Raw genomic sequence first — 18,764 nt, 5'->3', positions numbered from 1 at the left:
AACGAAGGGTTGTCGACCCGAAACGTGAACTCTGTTTCTCTCTCCACAGATGCTGCCTGACCCGCTGACTATTTGCAGCATTCTCTGGTTTTATTTCAGATTCCAGCATCCGCAGTATTTTGCTTTTGCAGAATATATACCTACTTGAAGCAGAATGTACGTTTTCGTTGAAGAATATACTGGCCTGTGTTTTCGCACTCAGAATCAGAACCATATACGTGATGTGATGACGGTGAGCAAACAGAACTGTCGGCCCATTTGGAACAGTTTGCTCCAGGTCCATCGGGCCCTTTATCCGGCCCTACATCCATTGGGGACCTTCGCCTCCTCCAGACCGCAACATGGGTAACAGCTGTACAAATCTGTGAGCACTGTCGGAGGGGCAGTACTGAGGGAGTGCCTTACTGCACTGTCGGAGGGGCGGTACTGAGGGAGTGCTGCACTGTCGGAGAGGCAGTACTGAGGGAGTGCTGCACTGTCGGAGGGGCAGTACTGAGGGAGTGCCTTACTGCACTGTCGGAGGGGCAGTACTGAGGGAGTGCCTTACTGCACTGTCGGAGGGGCGGTACTGAGGGAGTGCCTTACTGCACTGTCGGAGGGGCGGTACTGAGGGAGTGCCGCACTGCACTGTCGGAGGGGCGGTACTGAGGGAGTGCCGCACTGCACTGTCGGAGGGGCGGTACTGAGGGAGCGCCGCACTGCACTGTCGGAGGGGCGGTACTGAGGGAGTGCCTTACTGCACTGTCGGAGGGGCGGTACTGAGGGAGTGCCGTACTGCACTGTCGGAGGGGCAGTACTGAGGGAGCGCCGCACTGTCGGAGGGGCAGTACTGAGGGAGTGCTGCACTGTCGGAGGGGCGGTACTGAGGGAGTGCCTTACTGCACTGTCGGAGGGGCAGTACTGAGGGAGCGCCGCGCTGTCGGAGGGGCGGTACTGAGGGATCACCGTACTGTTGGAGGGGCAGTACTGAGGGAGCGCCGCACTGTCGGAGGGGCGGTACTGAGGGAGCGCCGCACTGTCGGAGGGGCGGTACTGAGGGAGCGCCGCACTGTCGGAGGGGCAGTACTGAGGGAGTGTCGGAGGGGCGGTACTGAGGGAGCGCCGCACTGTCGGAGGGGCAGTACTGAGGGAGCACCGCACTGTCGGAGAGACAGTACTGAGGGAGCGCCGCACTGTCGGAGGGGCAGTACTGAGGGAGCGCCGCACTGTCGGAGGGGCAGTACTGAGGGAGCGCCGCACTGTCGGAGGGGCAGTACTGAGGGAGCGCCGCACTGTCGGAGGGGCAGTACTGAGGGAGCGCCGCACTGTCGGAGGGGCAGTACTGAGGGAGCGCCGCACTGTCGGAGGGGCAGTACTGAGGGAGCACCGCACTGTCAGAGGGGCAGTACTGAGGGAGCGCCGCACTGTCGGAGGGGCAGTACTGAGGGAACACTGCACTGTCGGAGGGGCAGTACTGAGGGAGCACCGCACTGTCAGAGGGGCGGCGTCTTTCGGATGAGACATTAAACCGAGGCCCCGTCTGCCCTCTCGGGTGGATGTAAAAGATCCCGGGGCCACTATTTGGAAGAAGAGCAGGGGGAGTTCTCCCCGGGGTCCTGGGGCCAATATTTATCCCTCGACCAACATCACTAAAACAGATGATCTGGGTCATTATCACATCGCTGTGTGTGGGAGCTTGCTGTGCGCTAATTGGCGTTTCCCACATTACAACAGTGACCACACTCCAAAAGTACTTCATTGGCTGTAAAGCGCTTTGAGACGTCCGGTGGTCATGAAAGGCGCTATATAAATGCAAGTCTTTCTTTCTTTTAACTTGATGCTTGAAGGACCACCAGACGCCCCCCGCCCCCCTCCCGACACCCCCCTCGCTTACCATGGCACCATTTGTCTTCCCTCGGAGTTGGAGCTGGTTTCTCGGAGGCCACGAGTTCACCATCGCAGACACGTTGCTCCCCAACGCCTCGTAGGGGTTGGGTGGGAGGTGGAGGAAGCGTGCGTTCCTGGCCCGGCCGGACTCGCTCTGACCGGCGGTCTGGGGGGACATCCGCCCGCGGACTCCCTCGCCGAGGCCGTGTCTGACCATTGAACCTTCGCCGAGGGAGCTGGTCGTGTACCGCAGCCCGTCGCTTCCACCCGGACTTGGCCAAGCGCCTGGAGAGAAAATTGATCGCACGTCAAGAACTGCAGGTGTTGGGAAGATCCCAAGTTAAATGGTCTTTCTCGGAGGGTACTGAGGGAGCCCCGCACTGCGCTCTCAAAGGGGCGGTACTGAGGGAGCGCCGTACTGTCGGAGGGGCAGTACTGAGGGAGCGCCGTACTGTCGGAGGGGCAGTACTGAGGGAGCGCCGTACTGTCGGAGGGATAGTACTGAGGGAGCGCCGCACTGTCGGAGGGGCAGTACTGAGGGAGTGCCGCACTGTCGGAGGGGCAGTACTGAGGGAGCGCCGCACTGTCGGAGGGGCGGTACTGAGGGAGCGCCGCACTGTCGGAGGGGCGGTACTGAGGGAGCGCCGCACTGTCGGAGGGGCAGTACTGAGGGAGCACCGCACTGTCGGAGGGGCGGTACTGAGGGAGCCCCGCACTGTCGGAGGGGCAGTACTGAGGGAGCGCCGCACTGTCGGAGGGACGGTACTGAGGGAGCACCGCACTGTCGGAGGGGCAGTACAGTGGGAGCACCGCACTGTCGGAGGGGCAGTACTGAGGGAGCGCCGCACTGTCGGAGGGACGGTACTGAGGGAGTGCCGCACTGTCGGAGGGGCAGTACAGTGGGAGCACCGCACTGTCGGAGGGGAGGTACTGAGGGAGCGTTATACTGCGCTGTCGGAGGGGCGGTACTGAGGGAGCCCCGCACTGTCGGAGGGGCGGTACTGGGGGAGCGCCGCAATGCACTGTCGGAGGGGCAGTACTGAGGGAGCCCCGCACTGTCGGAGGATCGCTACTGAGGGAGCCCCGCACTGTCGGAGGGGCGGTACTGAGGGAGTGCCGCACTGTCGGAGGGGCGGTACTGAGGGAGTGCCGCACTGTCGGAGGGGCAGTACTGAGGGAGCCCCGCACTGTCGGAGGATCGGTACTGAGGGAGCCCCGCACTGTCGGAGGGGCGGTACTGAGGGAGTGCCGCACTGTCGGAGGGACCATCTTTCGGATGAGACATTAAAGTAACGCCCCGTTTGTCCTTTCGCGTGGGCATAAATGAATCTACTGCCAGTGTTTCAAAGAAGAGCTGGTGTAGTCCTGGGGCCGATAATTATCCCTCAAGCTTTCGATGATCTGGGTCATTTAGCTCATTGCTGTTTGTGGGAGCTTGCTGTGCGCAAATTGTGTGTTTCCAACAACAGTGGCTACATTTCAAAAGAAAAGAACTCCATTAGCTGTGAACACAAGAACATAAGAAATAGGAGCAGGAGTCGGCCATTGGGCCTCTCGAGCCTGCTCCTCCATTTAATACGACCATGACTGATCCGATCATGGACTCAGCTCCACTTCCCCGCCCGCTCCCCATAATCCTTCACTCCCTTATCACTCAAAAATCTGTCTATCTCCGCCTTAAATATATTCAATGTCCCAGCCTCCACAGCTCTCTGGGGCAGAGAATTCCACAGATTTACAACCCTCTGAGAGAAGAAATTCCTCCTCATCTCAGTTTTAAATGGGCGGCCCCTTATTCTAAGACCATGCCCCCTAGTTCTAGTCTCCCCCATCAGTGGGAACATCCTCTCTGCATCCACCTTGTCGAGCCCCCTCATAATCTTATACATTTCGATAAGATCACCTCTCATTCTTCTGAACTCCAATGAGTAGAGGCCCAACCTACTCAACCTTTCCTCATAAGTCAACCCCCTCATCTCCGGAATCAACCGAGTGAACCTTCTCTGAACTGCCTCCAAAGCAAGTATATCCTTCCTTAAATACGGAGACCAAAACTGCACGCAGTACTCCAGGTGTGGCCTCACCAATACCCTGTATAACTGTAGCAAGATTTCCCTGCTTTTATACTCCATCCCCTTTGCAATAAAGGCCAAGATACCATTAGCCTTCCTGATCACTTGCTGTACCTGCATGCTAACCTTTTGTGTTTCATGTACAAGTACCCCCAGGTCCCGCTGTACTGCGGCACTTTGCAATCTTTCTCCATTTAAGTAATAACTTGCTCTTTGATTTTTTTCTGCCAAAGTGCATGACCTCACACTTTCCAACATTATACTCCATCTGCCAAATTTTTGCCCACTCACTTAGCCGAATAGTTTTGGTCTCCTAATCTGAGGAAGTACATTCTTGCTATTGAGGGAGTGCAGCAAAGGTTCACCAGACTGATTCCCAGGATGGCAGGACTGACATATCAAGAAAGACTGGGTCAACTGGGATTATATTCACTGGAATTTAGAAGAATGAGAGGGGATTTCATAGAAACATATAAAATTCTGATGGGACTGGACAGGTTAGATGAAGGTAGAATGTTCCCGATGTTGGGGAAGTCCAGAACCAGGGGTCACAGTCGAAGGATAAGGGGTAAGCCATTTAGGACCGAGATGAGGAGAAACTTCTTCACCCAGAGAATTGTGAACCTGTGGAATTCTCTACCACAGAAAGTTGTTGAGGTCAGTTCGTTGGATATATTCAAAAGAGAGTTAGATGTGGCCCTTACGGCTGAAGGGATCAAGGGGGTATGGAGAGAAAGCAGGAATGGGATCCTGAAGTTGCATGATCAGCCATGATCATATTGAATGGTGGTGCAGGCTCGAAGGGCCGAATGGCCTACTCCTGCAGCTATTTTCTATGTTTCTATGTAACACTGACTGCACCTTAAAAGAAAAGTACTCCCTTGGCCGTGAAGCACTTTGGGATGTCCAGAGTTGGCAAAAGACGTTACATAAATGCAATGTCCGCTCTTTCTTTTTCATACCAATTGAATATTGGGAAGCCATTGTATTTGGTCCCCGCCACAAACTGCGTTCCCTCACCATTGACTCCCTCCCTCTCCCCAACTCCTGTCTGAGGCTGAACCAGACTGTTCACAACCCGGGCGTCATATCTGACCCTGAAATGAGCTTCCGGCCACATATACCGCAGCATAACTAAACCCGCCTGTTTCCACCCTCCGTAACATCGCCCGTTTCCGCCCCCTGCCTCAGCTCATCCGCTGCTGAAACCCTCATCCGTGCCTTTTGTTACCTCCAGACTTGACTATTCCAACGCACTCCTGGCCGGCCTCCCACATTCTACCCGACGTAAACTAGAGGTGATCCAAAACTCGGCTGTCCCCGTGTCCTAACTCGCACCCAGTCCCACTCACCCATCGCCCCCTGTGCTCGCTGCCCCGTGTCCTAACTCACACCAAGTCCCACTCACCCATCGCCCCCTGTGCTCGCTGCCCCGTGTCCTAACTCGCACCGAGTCCCGCTCACCCATCACCCCCTGTGCTCGCTGACCCCGTGTCCTAACTCACACCCAGTCCCACTCACCCATCACCCCCTGTGCTCACTGCCCCCGTGTCCTAACTCGCACCGAGTCCCACTCACCCATCGCCCCCTGTGCTCGCTGCCCCGTGTCCTAACTCACACCAAGTCCCGCTCACCCATCACCCCCTGTGCTCGCTGACCGACATTGGCTCCCGGTTAAGCAATGCCTCAATTTCAAAATTCTCATCCTTGTTTACAAATCCATTCATGGCCCGCTACACCCCTCCCTATCTCTGTAACCTCCTCCAGCCCCCTACACCCCTCCCTATCTCTGTAACCTCCTCCAGCCCCTACACCCCTCCCTATCTCTGTAACCTCCTCCAGCCCCCTACACCCCTCCCTATCTCTGTAACCTCCTCCAGCCCCTACACCCCTCACTATCTCTGTAACCTCCTCCAGCCCCTACACCCCTCACTATCTCTGTAACCTCCTCCAGCCCCTACACCCCTCCCTATCTCTGTACCCGCCTCCAGCCCCTACACCCCTCCCTATCTCTGTAACCTCCTCCAGCCCATATACCCCTCCCTATCTCTGTAACCTCCTCCAGCCCCCTACACCCCTCCCTATCTCTGTAACCTCCTCCAGCCCCTACACCCCTCCCTATCTCTGTACCCGCCTCCAGCCCCTACACCCCTCCCTATCTCTGTAACCTCCTCCAGCCCCTATACCCCTCCCTATCTCTGTAACCTCCTCCAGCCCCTACACCCCTCCCTATCTCTGTAACCTCCTCCAGCCCCTATACCCCTCCCTATCTCTGTAACCTCCTCCAGCCCCCTACACCCCTCCCTATCTCTGTAACCTCCTCCAGCCTCTACACCCCTCCCTATCTCTGTAACCTCCTCCAGCCCCTATACCCCTCCCTATCTCTGTAACCCCCTCCAGCCCCTATACCCCTCCCTATCTCTCTAACCTCCTCCAGCCCCCTACACCCCTCCCTATCTCTGTAACCTCCTTAAGCCCCTATACCCCTCCCTATCTCCTTAACGCCCTCCAGCCCCCGACACCCCTCCCTATCTCTGTAACCCCCTCCAGCCCCTACACCCCTCCCTATCTCTGTAACCCCTCCAGCCCCTACACCCCTCCCTATCTCTGTAACCTCCTCCAGCCTCTACACCCCTCCCTATCTCTGTAACCTCCTCCAGCCCCTACACCCCTCCCTATCTCTGTAACCTCCAGCCCCTACACCCCTCCCTATCTCTGTAATCTTTCTCAGCCCCACAACCCCCCCGAGATATCTGCGCTCCTCTAATTCTGCCCTCCTGACCATCCCTGATTATAATCGCTCCACCATCGGTGGCCGTGCCTTCTGTTGCCTGGGCCCCAAGCTCTGGAACTCCCTCCCTAAACCTCTCCGCCTCTCTCTCCTCCTTCAAGACGCTCCTTAAAACCTCCGCTCTTTGACCCAGCTTGTGGTCACCTTTCCCGAATTTCTCCTTCTGTGGCTCGGGGTCAAATTTATGTTTGGTGACCTTGCAAAGGCCTTGGACACTGTCTTGCAACACTGCCGTGAACCATCTTGGGACGCTCTCCTACGTGAAAGGCGCGATATAAATACAAGTTGTTGTTGTTGCTCAAGGCGTTACATCAATGCAAGTTGTTGTTATGATTACCTGAAAACTCGAACTTGGAGCGGCCGAGCTTGGTGGGCAGGCTGGCCCTCTTGGCGGCGGCCGACACTCCCGGCAATTCGACTACGTAGGCGGCGGGCACGTAGATGGGCTTGGTCTTTTTGGGCTGGCCCTCCCGCCTGACCTGCCACCAGTCGCGGTTGGCTTTGTGCAGCAGCACGAAGCGGTCGCCCTCGGCGATGCGCACCAGCCTGCCGTCGCTGGCCACGTACTGGTAGTAGTAGCAGGCCTCCAGATTGGCGGGCTCCCGTGCGCCGGGCGTCGCCCTCGAGCCATTCCCGGCGAACATCTTACAGGGCGTGGGCGGGCCGGGGCAGCTTCCGTCTGGGCCACACTCTGCCGCCGGGGGCCATTTCCCTGCAACGCACAGAGAACGACAAGGGTTAGTAACAGTCACAGAAACATAGGTGCAGGAGTAGGCCATTCGGCCCTTCGAGCCTGCACCACCATTCAATATGATCATGGCTGATCATTCCCTCAGTACCCCATTCCTGCTTTCTCTCCATACCCCCTGATCCCTTTAGCCGTAAGGGCCACATCTAACTTCCTTTTGAATATATTTAGTGAATTGGCCTCAACAACTTTCTGTGGTAGAGAATTCCACAGGTTCACAATTCTCTGAGTGAAGAAGTTTCTCCTCATCTCGGTCCTAAATGGCTTACCTCTTACCCTTAGACTGTGACCCCTGGTTCTGGACTTCCCCAACACCGGGAACATTCTTCCCGCATCTAACCTGTCCAATCCCGTCAGAATTTTATGAATGAGATCCCCTCTCATTCTTCTGAACTCCAGTGAATATAAGCCCAGTTGATCCAGTCTTTCTTCATATGTCAGTCCCTCATCCCGGGAATCAGTCTGGTGAACCTTCACTGCACTCCCTCAATAGCAAGAATGTCCTTCCTCAGATTAGGAGACCAAAACTGAACACAATATTCCAGGTGTGGCCTCACCAAGGCCCTGTACAACTGCAGTAAGACCTCCCTGCTCCTATACTCAAACCCTCTCGCTATGAAGGCCAACATACCATTTGCCTTCTTCACCGCCTGCTGTACCTGCATGCCAACTTTCAATGACTGATGTACCATGACACCCAGGTCTTGTTGCACCTCCCCTTTTCCTAATCTGCCACCATTCAGATAATATTCTGCCTTGGTGTTTTTGCCAGCAAAGTGGATAATCTCACATTTATCCACATTATACTGCATCTGCCATGCATTTGCCCACTCACCTAACCTGTCCAAGTCACCCTGCAGCCTCTTAGAATTCTCCTCACAGCTTACACCACCACCCAGCTTAGTGTCATCTGCAAACTTGGAGATATTACACTCAATTCATTCATCTAAATCATTGATGTATATTGTAAATAGCTGGGGTCCCAGCACGGAGCCCTGCAGCACCCCACTAGTCACTGCCTGCCATTCTGAAAAGGACCCGTTTATCCCGACTCTCTGCTTCCTGTCTGCCAACCAGTTCTCTATCCACGTCAGTACATTACCCCCAATACCATGTGATTTAATTTTGTACACCAATCTCTTGTGTGGGACCTTGTCAAAAGCCTTTTGAAAGTCCAAATACACCACATCCACTGTTTCTTCCTTGTCCACTCTACTAGTTACATCCTCAAAAAATTCTAGAAGATTTGTCATGCATGATTTCCCTTTCATAAATCCATGCTGACTTGGTCCGATCCTGTCACTGCTTTCCAATGTGCTGCTATTTCATCTTTAATAATTGATTCCAACATTTTCCCCACTACTGATATCAGGCTAACCGGTCTATAATTACCCATTTTCTCTCTCCCTCCTTTTTTAAAAAGTGGTGTTACATTAGCTACCCTCCAGTCCACAGGAACTGATCCAGAGTCGATAGACTGTTGGAAAATGATTACCAATGCATTCATTATTTCTGGGGGCACTTCCTTAAGTACTCTGGGATGCAGACTATCAGGCCCCGGGGATTTATCGGCCTTCAATCCCATCAATTTCCCTAACACAATTTCCCGCCTAATAAGGATACCCTTCAGTTCCTCCTTCTCACTAGACCCTCGGTCCCCTAGTACATCCGGAAGGTTATTTGTGTCTTCCTTTGTGAAGACAGAACCAAAGTATTTGTTCAATTGGTCCGCCATTTCTTTGTTCCCCATTATAAATTCACCCGAATCTGACTGCAAGGGACCTACATTTGTCTTTACTAATCTTTTTCTCTTCACATATCTATAGAAGCTTTTGCAGTCAGTTTTTATGTTCCCGGCAAGCTTCCTCTCATACTCTATTTTCCCCCTCCTAATTAAACCCTTTGTCCTCCTCTGCTGAATTATAAATTTCTCCCAGTCCTCAGGTTTGCTGCTTTTTCTGGCCAATTTATATACCTCTACCTTGGATTTAACACTATCCTTAATTTCCCTTGTTAGCCACGGTTGAGCCACCTTTCCCGTTTTATTTTTACTCCAGACAGGGATGTACAATTGTTCATGTTCATCCATGTGATCTTTAAATGTTTGCCACACAGTCACTCAAGAACATAGGAGCAGGAGTCGGCCATATGGCCCCTCGAGCCTGCTCCGCCATTCAATACGATCAAGATACCATTGGCCTTCCTGATCACTTGCTGTACCTGCATACTATCCTTTTGTGTTTCATGCACAAGTACCCCCAGGTCCCGCTGTACTGCGGCACTTTGCAATCTTTCTCCATTTAAATAATAACTTGCTCTTTGATTTTTTTTCTGCCAAAGTGCATGTCACGGCCAACGGAACCTGCAAAAGGAATTCAACAGCACCAGCGTTCCAAACCGAGCTGGGAGGCAGTCGGTATAATTCTCTGATCCAAGCTGGCACTGTCATACAGGAGCTCCCTCAGTACCATCCCTCCGACAGTGCGGCGCTCCCTCAGTACTGCCCCTCCGACAGTGCGGCACTCCCTCAGTACCATCCCTCCAAAAGTGCGGCGCTCCCTCAGTACCGCCCCTCCGACAGTGCGGCGCTCCCTCAGTACCGCCCCTCCGACAGTGCGGCGCTCCCTCAGTACCGCCCCTCCGACAGTGCGGCGCTCCCTCAGCACTGCCCCTCCGACAGTGCGGCGCTCCCTCAGCACTGCCCCTCCGACAGTGTGGCACTCCCTCAGTACTGCCCCTCCGACAGTGTGGCACTCCCTCAGTACCGCCCCTCCGACAGTGCGGCGCTCCCTCAGTACCGCCCCTCCGACAGTGTGGCACTCCCTCAGTACTGCCCCTCCGACAGTGCGGCACTCCCTCAGTACTGCCCCTCCGACAGTGCGGCGCTCCCTCAGTACTGCCCCTCCGACAGTGCGGCGCTCCCTCAGTACCACCCCTCCGACAGTGCGGCGCTCCCTCAGCACTGCCTCTCCGACAGTGCGACGCTCCCTCAGTACCGCCCCTCCGACAGTGCGGCGCTCCCTCAGTACCGCCCCTCCGACAGTGCGGCGCTCCCTCAGTACCGCCCCTCCGACAGTGCGGCGCTCCCTCAGCACTGCCTCTCCGACAGTGCGACGCTCCCTCAGTACTCCCCTCCGACAGTGCGGCGCTCCCTCAGTACCGCCCCTCCGACAGTGCGGCGCTCCCTCAGTACCGCCCCTCCGACAGTGCGGCGCTCCCTCAGCACTGCACTGGAACGCCAGCCCAGATTGTCGGGCTGAAGTCTAAGAGGCGAGAGTGTTGCTCACTGATCCACGGCTCGCCTCGCTGCATGTTACCATCTCCTGATTCCTCTCACACAACCCGTAACAACCACCACAATTTACACAGCACCTCACCCTAGCAAGCCGTCCAGAGGCTGTTCCCGGGATCTTTAGCGGGCAAAGAAATTAACACCGAGCCACGCAGTGGGAGAGAGATGAGTGACCACAGCGGAAAGGGCAGCCTCTGAGAGCGCAGACGCTGGGAGAGCGGGGGCAGTCGTTTTGTTGAATGCAGAGGTGTAAAACCTGCTCACCGGTTCACAGAATCAGCGCTGCGTGCAGTGCCTGACACGACAAACACATGAGCAGCAGGCACATACGTGCGCACTGCTCGCAGTCCCTTCGAGATAAGGATCAGCAAATCTGGCAGAGAGCGGTCACAGTCACGTGTTCAGAGCGAGGCACTGGGCCCTCAGCAGGATGCTGACATTCATTGGCTGAAGACCCACCTTTTCAATTAACTGCTCAAACACAAGGGGCAGTGAATTTCCCCGATAGCGTCTAAATCAGAGCAAATTTCACAGCACGGAAGGAGGCCATTTCGGCCCATCGTGTCCGTGCCGGCCGACCAAGAGCTACCCAGCCTAATCCCACTTCCCAGCTCTCGGTCCGTAGCCCTGTAGGTTACGGTACATCAAGTGCACATCCAGATGTGGTGAGGGTTTCTGCCTCTACCACTCTTTCAGGCCGTAAGTTGCTTGAGAGGCAGTTACTGCAAAGGGGATGTTGTATAAAAGCAGGAAAGTCTTGCTACAGCTATACAGGGCAAGTTTTAATTAAATGGAGAACGATTGCAAAGTGCTGCAGTACAGCGGGACCTGGGGGTACTTGTTGCATGAAACACAAAAGGTTAGTATGCAGGTACAGCAAGTGATCAGGAAGGCCAATGGAATCTTGGCCTTTATTGCAAAGGGGATGGAGTATAAAAGCAGGGAAGTCTTGCTCCAGTTATACAGGGTATTGGTGAGGCCACACCTGGAGTACTGCGTGCAGTTTTGGTCTCCGTATTTACGAAAGGATATACTTGCTTTGGAGGCAGTTCAGAGAAGGTTCACTCGGTTGATTCCGGAGATGAGGGGGTTGACTTATGAGGACAGGTTGAGCAGGTTGGGCCTCTACTCATTGGAGTTCAGAAGAATGAGAGGTGATCTTATCGAAACGTATAAGATTATGAGGGGGCTCGACAAAGTGGATGCAGAGAGGATGTTTCCACTGATGGGGGAGACTAGAACTAGGGGGCATGGTCTTAGAATAAGGGGCCGCCCATTTAAAACTGAGATGAGGAGGAATTTCTTCTCTCAGAGGGTTGTAAATCTGTGGAATTCTCTGCCCCAGAGAGCTGTGGAGGCTGGGGCATTGAATGGATTTAAGACAGAAATAGGCAGTTTTTTAAATGATAAGGGAATAAGGGGTTATGGGGAGCGGGCGGGGAAGTCCATGATCGGATCAGCCATGATCTTATTAAATGGCGGAGCAGGCTCGAGGGGCCAAATGGCCGACTCCTGCTCCTATTTCTTATGTTCTTATGAGTTCCAGACCCCACCGCCCTCTGGGTGAAGACATTTCCCCTCAAATCACCTCTAAACCTCCCCCCAATTACTTTAAATCTATGTCCCCTGGTTATTGACCCCTCTGCCAAGGGAAACAGGTCCTTGCTATCCACTCTATCCAGGCCCCTCATAATTTTATACACCTAAATCAGGTCTCCCCTCAGCCTCCTCTGTTCCAAAGAAAACAACCCCAGCCTATCCAATCTTTCCTCATTGCTAAAATTCTCCAGTCCAGGCAATATCCTGGTAAATCTCCTCTGCACCCTCTCCAGTGCAACATCCTGGTAAATCTCCTCTGTACCCTCTCCAGTGCAACATCCTGGTAAATCTCCTCTGCACCCTCTCTAGGGCAACATCCTGGTAAATCTCCTCTGTACCCTCTCCAGCGCAACATCCTGATAAATCTCCTCTGTACCCTCTCCAGTGCAACATCCTGGTAAATCTCCTCTGTACCTTCTCCAGTGCAACATCCTGGTAAATCTCCTCTGCACCCTCTCCAGTGCAATCACATCCTTCCTGTAATGTGGTGATCAGAACTGCACGCAGTACTCCAGCTGTGGCCTAACCAGTGTTGTGTTCAGTTCGATAGGGTGCGGGCATATATAATATATATATATAAAATGTTAGGACTTGGAGGGAGTACAGAGGAAATTTACTAGAATGGCTCCATGCTAGGATGAGGGACTTGAGGGAGTCATTTCAGAGAAGGTTCACGAGATTGATTTCTGAGATGAAGGGGTCGTGTTATGAAGAAAGGTTGAGCAGGTTGGGCCTCTATTCATTGGAGTTTAGGTGATCTTATTGAAACGTATAAGATTCTGAGGGGGCTTTGACAGGGTAGATGTAGAGAGGATGTTTCCCCTCATGGGGGAATCTAGAACTAGGGGGCATAGTTTCAGAATAAGGGGCCGCCCATTTAAAACTGAGATGAGGAGGAATTTCTTCTCTCGGAGGGTTGTAAATCTGTGGAATTCTCTGCCCCAGAGAGCTGTGGAGGCTGGGTCATTGAATATATTTAAGGTGGAGATAGACAGATTTTTGAGCGATAAGGGAGTGAAGGGTTATGGGGAGCGGGCGGGGAAGTGGAGCTGAGTCCATGATCGGATCAGCCATGGTCGTATTAAATGGCGGAGCAGGCTCGAGGGGCCGAATGGCCGACTCCTGCTCCTATTTCTTATGAACTTTCAGAAAACACGGCTGGAGTATTGTGTCCAATTCTGGGCACCACACTTTAGGAAGGCTACAGTGCAGAGGGAGATTGACCAGAATGGTCCCGGGGGGATGAGGGACTTCAGTGACGTGGGGAGACTGGAGAAGCTGGGGTTGTTCTCCTCGGAGCAGAGAAGGTTGAGAGGAGATTTGATCGAGGGGTTCACAATCACGAGGGGTTCTGGACAGAGTAGAGAGAGAGAAACCGTTCCCATTGGCGGACGGGCCGGGAACCAGAGGACACAGATTTAAGGCGATTGGCAGAAGAACCAAAGGCGACACGTTGGAAAAACTTGTTTCCCGCAGCGAGTGGTTAGGATCTGGAATGCGCTGCCCGAGAGGGTGGGGGAGGCAGACTCAATCGTGGCTTTCAAACGGGGAGTTGGGCAAGTTCCTTAAGGATAAAGATTTGCCGGGCTACGGGGAAAGGGCGGGGGAGTGGGACTGGCTGAGGTGCTCCTGCAGAGAGCCGGCACGGGCTGAATGGGATCCTCCTGTGCGGTAACCGTTCTCTGATTCGATGATAAGACAAGCCTGGTCTATGTAGTTTAACCCTCTATGCCCCGGGTATCATTGTGGTTTATCTGCACTGCTCCCCCTGCAAGACCAACACATCCTTCCTGAGTGTCAGCCGTGGCTCAGTGGGCAGCACACTCACCTCTGAGTCAGAGGGTTGTGGGTTCGAGTCCCACTCCAGGGACTTGAGCACATAAATCTAGGCTGACACTCCCAGAGCAGTGCTGATGGAGCGCCGCACTGTCGGAGGGGCAATACTGAGGGAGCGCCGCACTGTCGGAGGGGCAGTACTGAGGGAGTGATGCACTGTCGGAGGGGCAGTACTGAGGGAGTGATGCACTGTCGGAGGGGCAGTACTGAGGGAGTGCCGCACTGTCGGAGGGGCAGTACTGAGGGAGTGCCGCACTGTTGGAGGGGCAGTACTGAGGGAGTGCCGCACTGTCGGAGGGGCAGTACTGAGGGAGTGCCGCACTGTTGGAGGGGCAGTACTGAGGGAGTGCCGCACTGTTGGAGGGGCAATACTGAGGGAGTGCCGCACTGTCGGAGGGGCGGTACTGAGGGAGCACCACACTATCGGAGGGGCAGTACTGTCGGAGGGGCACACTGTCGGAGGGGCGGTACTGAGGGAGCACTGCACTGTTGGAGGGGCACACTGTCGGAGGGGCGGTACTGAGGGAGTGCCGCACTGTCGGAGGGGCAGTACTGAGGGAGTGCCGCACTGTCGGAGGGGCGGTACTGAGGGAGCACCACACTATCGGAGGGGCAGTACTGTCGGAGGGGCACACTGTCGGAGGGGCGGTACTGAGGGAGCACTGCACTGTTGGAGGGGCACACTGTCGGAGGGGCGGTACTGAGGGAGCGCGCACTGTCGGAGGGATGGTACTGAGGGAGCACCACACTGTCGGAGGGGCGGTACTGTCGGAGGGGCAGTACTGAGGGAGCACCGCACTGTCGGAGGGGCGGTACTGAGGGAGCGCCGCACTGTTGGAGGGGCAGTACTGAGGGACTGCCTGACTGTTGGAGGGGCAGTACTGAGGGAGTACCGCACTGTCAGAGGGGCAGTGCTGAGGGAGTGCCGCACTGTCGGAGGGGCCGTCTTTCAGATGAGATGTTAAACTGAGGCCCCGTCTGCCCCCTCAGGTGGATGTAAAAGATCCCACGGCCACTATTTGGAAGAAGAGCAGGGGGAGTTCTCCCCGGGTGTCCTGGGGCCAATATTTATCCCTCGACCAACATCACTCAAACAGATGATCTGGGTCATTATCACATCGCTGTTTGTGGGAGCTTGCTGTGCGCAAATTGGCTGGCGCATTTCCAACATTACAACAGTGACTACACTCCAAAAGGTATTTTGTCGGCTGTGAGGCGCTTCGAGACGTCCGGTGGTCGTGAGAGGCGCTATAGAAATGCAAGTCTTTTTTTTTTCTTGAGGTGCGGTGCCTAGAACTCATCGCTGGTGCTCCAGGTGGCGGGAGGGAGGTGGGGGGCTTACTGAGGCTATGTACAGCTGAAATGACCAAAAAAATTCCATCACCAAGCTGGAATGAACAGCTTTGGTCACGTTTTTCACAGCTCGAGCCTCGTAGTTGCACTGTGTGACCGCCATCACTAGCAACAGCTCTGTCGGTTAAAATGAGTCACTTTTTTCATTACAGGTGCTGATGCGAGAGGAAATGGACCAAATTTTGACTCATTTCCTATTTCCTCCCCCACCATACCCCACTTACAACCAAAGATATTCAGAGATGTTTTAATTAAAACAAATAACCCGCGATGGTTTGACTCACCTCTCTACGGTCTTGTTGCAAGCTGCCCGCAGACCATTTTCTGCTCCGTCAACTCAGTCGGTCCGGGGTCACCTTATATTCCGCGCCCGAGGAGCTTGCACCCGTCTGACACAGCTCTGCCTCTTGTCGCAGGTGTGAACCAGCTCCGGGTCCCGTGGTGCGGTCACAACCTTCTGACTCCGAGGCGAGCGAGCTGCCACTGAGCTACATCTGACACTTGTTGCTATGTAAATTGTCTTAATCGTTGGTTGCAATGCAGAAATATTTTAAAAATAAAACACAGAAATATTTTTTAAAATACAATACAAAAATGCATTGCATATTTCAAAAATTACAACATAAATATTTTTAATGCAATGTATAAATATTTTTAAAATACATTAATATTTTTGTTAATGCAATGCATATTTAAAAAATATATCTATAACTGTTTTAATGCATTGCATTAATATTTTAAAAATGCAATATATAAATAATTTTAATGCAATGTATAAATATTTTTAAATACATAAATATTTGTGTTAATGCATTGCATAAATATTTTAAAATTAAAACACATAAATATTGTTTAATGCAATGTGTAAATATTTTAAAAATAATACATACATATTTTTGTTAATGCAATGCATAAATATTTTAAAAATAATACACATAATTATGTTTTAATGCATTGCATAAATATTTAAAAAATAAAATACATAATTTTTTTAATGCAATGCATAAATATTTTAAAACTACAATGCATTAATATTTTTTAAATGCATGGTATAAATATATTTTTTTAATGAAACGCATAAATATTTTCAAAATACATCGCATAAATATTTTAAAAATAATGCGCATAACTATGTTTTAATGCATTGCATAAATATTAAAATATAAAATACATAAATAGTTTAATGCAATGCATATTTAAAAACTGCAATGCGTAACGATTTAAAAAAATGCAATGCACAAATATTTTTTTAAATGCAATAAATGCCAACCTTGCCAGCAACGCCCACATCCCATGAACCAATTTTAAAAATGCATTGTATTTTTTATGCATTGTATTTTTAAAAATATTTGCGCATTGCATTTAAAAAAAATACAATGCATTTTTTTATTTGTTTCTGGGATGTGGGCGTCGCTGGCAAGGCCGGCATTTATTGCCCATCTCTAATTGCCCCTTGAGAAGGTGGTGGTGAGCTGCAGTCCGTGTGGTGAAGGTGCTCCCACAGTGCTGTTAGGGAGGGAGTTCCAGGATTGTGACCCAGCGACGATGAAGGAACGGCCGATATATTCCCAAGTCGGGATGGTGTGTGACTGGGAGGGGAACGTGGAGGGGGTGGTGTTCCCATGGACCTGCTGCCCTTGTCCTTCGAGGCGGGTAGAGGTGACGGGTTTGGGAGGTGCTGCCGAAGAAGCCTTGGCGAGTTGCTACAGTGATCGGGTTCTTAACGAATACTTTACGTCTGTTTTCATAAAGGAAAGGGGCAATGCAGATACTGCTTTCGAGGAGGAGTGTGATATTCTGGATGAAATAAATATAGTGAGAGAGGAAGTATTAAGGGGTTTAGCAGCTTTGAAAGTAGCTAAGTCCCCAGGCCCGGATGAAATGCATCCCAGGTTGTTGAGCGAAGTAAAGGAGGAAATAGCAGAGGCTTTGAACATCATTGTCCAGTCCTCTTTGGATCTGGGCATGGTGCCGGAGGATTGGAGGACTGCCAATGTAGTACCCTTGTTTAAGAAGGGAGAAAGGGATAGGCCGAGTAATTACAGGCCTGTCAACCTAACCTCAGTGGTGGGAAAATTAATGGAAATAATCCTGAAAGACTGGATAAATCTGCCTTTGGAAAGGCAAGGATTAATTAGGGACAGTCAGCACGGATTTGTTAAGGGAAGATCGTGTCTGATTAACCCAATTGAATTTGTTGAGGAGATAACTAAGAGGGTCGATGAGGGTAGTGTGTCCGATGTAGTATATTGGGACTTCAGCAAGGCTTTTGATAAGGTTCCACATGGTAGACTGGTCATGAAGGTTAAAGCCCATGAGATCCAGGGCAAAGTGTCAAGTTGGCTTGGAGGTAGGAAGCAAAGGGTAATGGTTGATGGGTGTTTTTGTGACTGGATGGATGTTTCCAGTGGGGTTCCGCAGGGCTCAGTACTGGGTCCCTTGCTTTTTGTGGTATATATCAACGATTTAGATTTGAATATAGGGAGTATGATTAAGAAGTTTGCAGACGACACTAAAATTGGCCGTGTGGTTGATAATGAAGAGGAAAGTCATGGGCTGCAGGAGGATATCAATCTCATCATCATCATCATAGGCTGTCCCTCGGAATCGAGGAAGACTTGCTTCCCGCTCCCAAAGGGAGTTCTCTGGTGGCTGAACAGTCCGATACGAGAGCCACAGACCCTGTCACAGGTGGGACAGACGTTCGTCGAGGGAAGGGGTGGGTGGGGCTGGTTTGCCGTGCGCTCCTTCCGCTGCCTGCGCTTGGCCTCTTCACGTTCCTTGCGTCGAGACTCGAAGAGCTCAGCGCCCTCCCGGATGCACTTTCTCCACCTCGGGCGGTCTGCGGCCAGGGTCTCCCAGGTGTCAGTGGTGATGTCGCACTTGAGGGTAGTCCCTTGTAATGTTTCCACTGCCCACCTTTGGCTCGTTTACCATGAAGGAGCTCCGCATAAAGCATTTGCTTTGGGAGTCTCGTGTCTGGGGGAACCATGCGGACAATGTGGCCCTGCCCAGCGGAGCTGATCGAGTGTGGTCAGTGCTTCGATGCTGGGGATGTTGGCCTGGTCGAGGGCGCTAACGTTGGTGCGTCTGTCCTCCCGGGGGATTTGCAGGATCTTGCGGAGACAGCGTTGGTGGTATTTCTCCAGCGACTTGAGGTGTCTACTGTACATGGTCCGTGTCTCTGAGCCATACAGGAGGGCGGGT

General features: G+C 52.7%; 1 protein-coding gene across 2 annotated transcripts in view; it reads right to left on the bottom strand.

The window, feature by feature from the left end:
- arhgap9 (Rho GTPase activating protein 9) overlaps positions 1–15,954 on the bottom strand; it is a 135,924-nt gene extending 119,970 nt beyond the window's left edge. For both annotated transcript variants that reach the window (XM_070869746.1, XM_070869747.1), the window contains exons 1-3: positions 15,842–15,954; positions 7,067–7,441; positions 1,874–2,151 (exon numbers count right to left, since the gene is read on the bottom strand). In XM_070869746.1, the coding sequence (XP_070725847.1) occupies positions 1,874–2,151; positions 7,067–7,373 (585 nt within the window). In that variant the 5' untranslated portion in view covers positions 7,374–7,441; positions 15,842–15,954. The remainder of the gene's footprint in view (positions 1–1,873; positions 2,152–7,066; positions 7,442–15,841) is intronic.
- Between the last annotated feature and the right edge of the window lie 2,810 nt (positions 15,955–18,764).

This window comes from Pristiophorus japonicus, chromosome X (assembly GCF_044704955.1).
Source record: "Pristiophorus japonicus isolate sPriJap1 chromosome X, sPriJap1.hap1, whole genome shotgun sequence".
NCBI lineage: Eukaryota > Metazoa > Chordata > Chondrichthyes > Pristiophoridae > Pristiophorus > Pristiophorus japonicus.
This window is presented reverse-complemented; position numbering and strand designations above follow the sequence as displayed.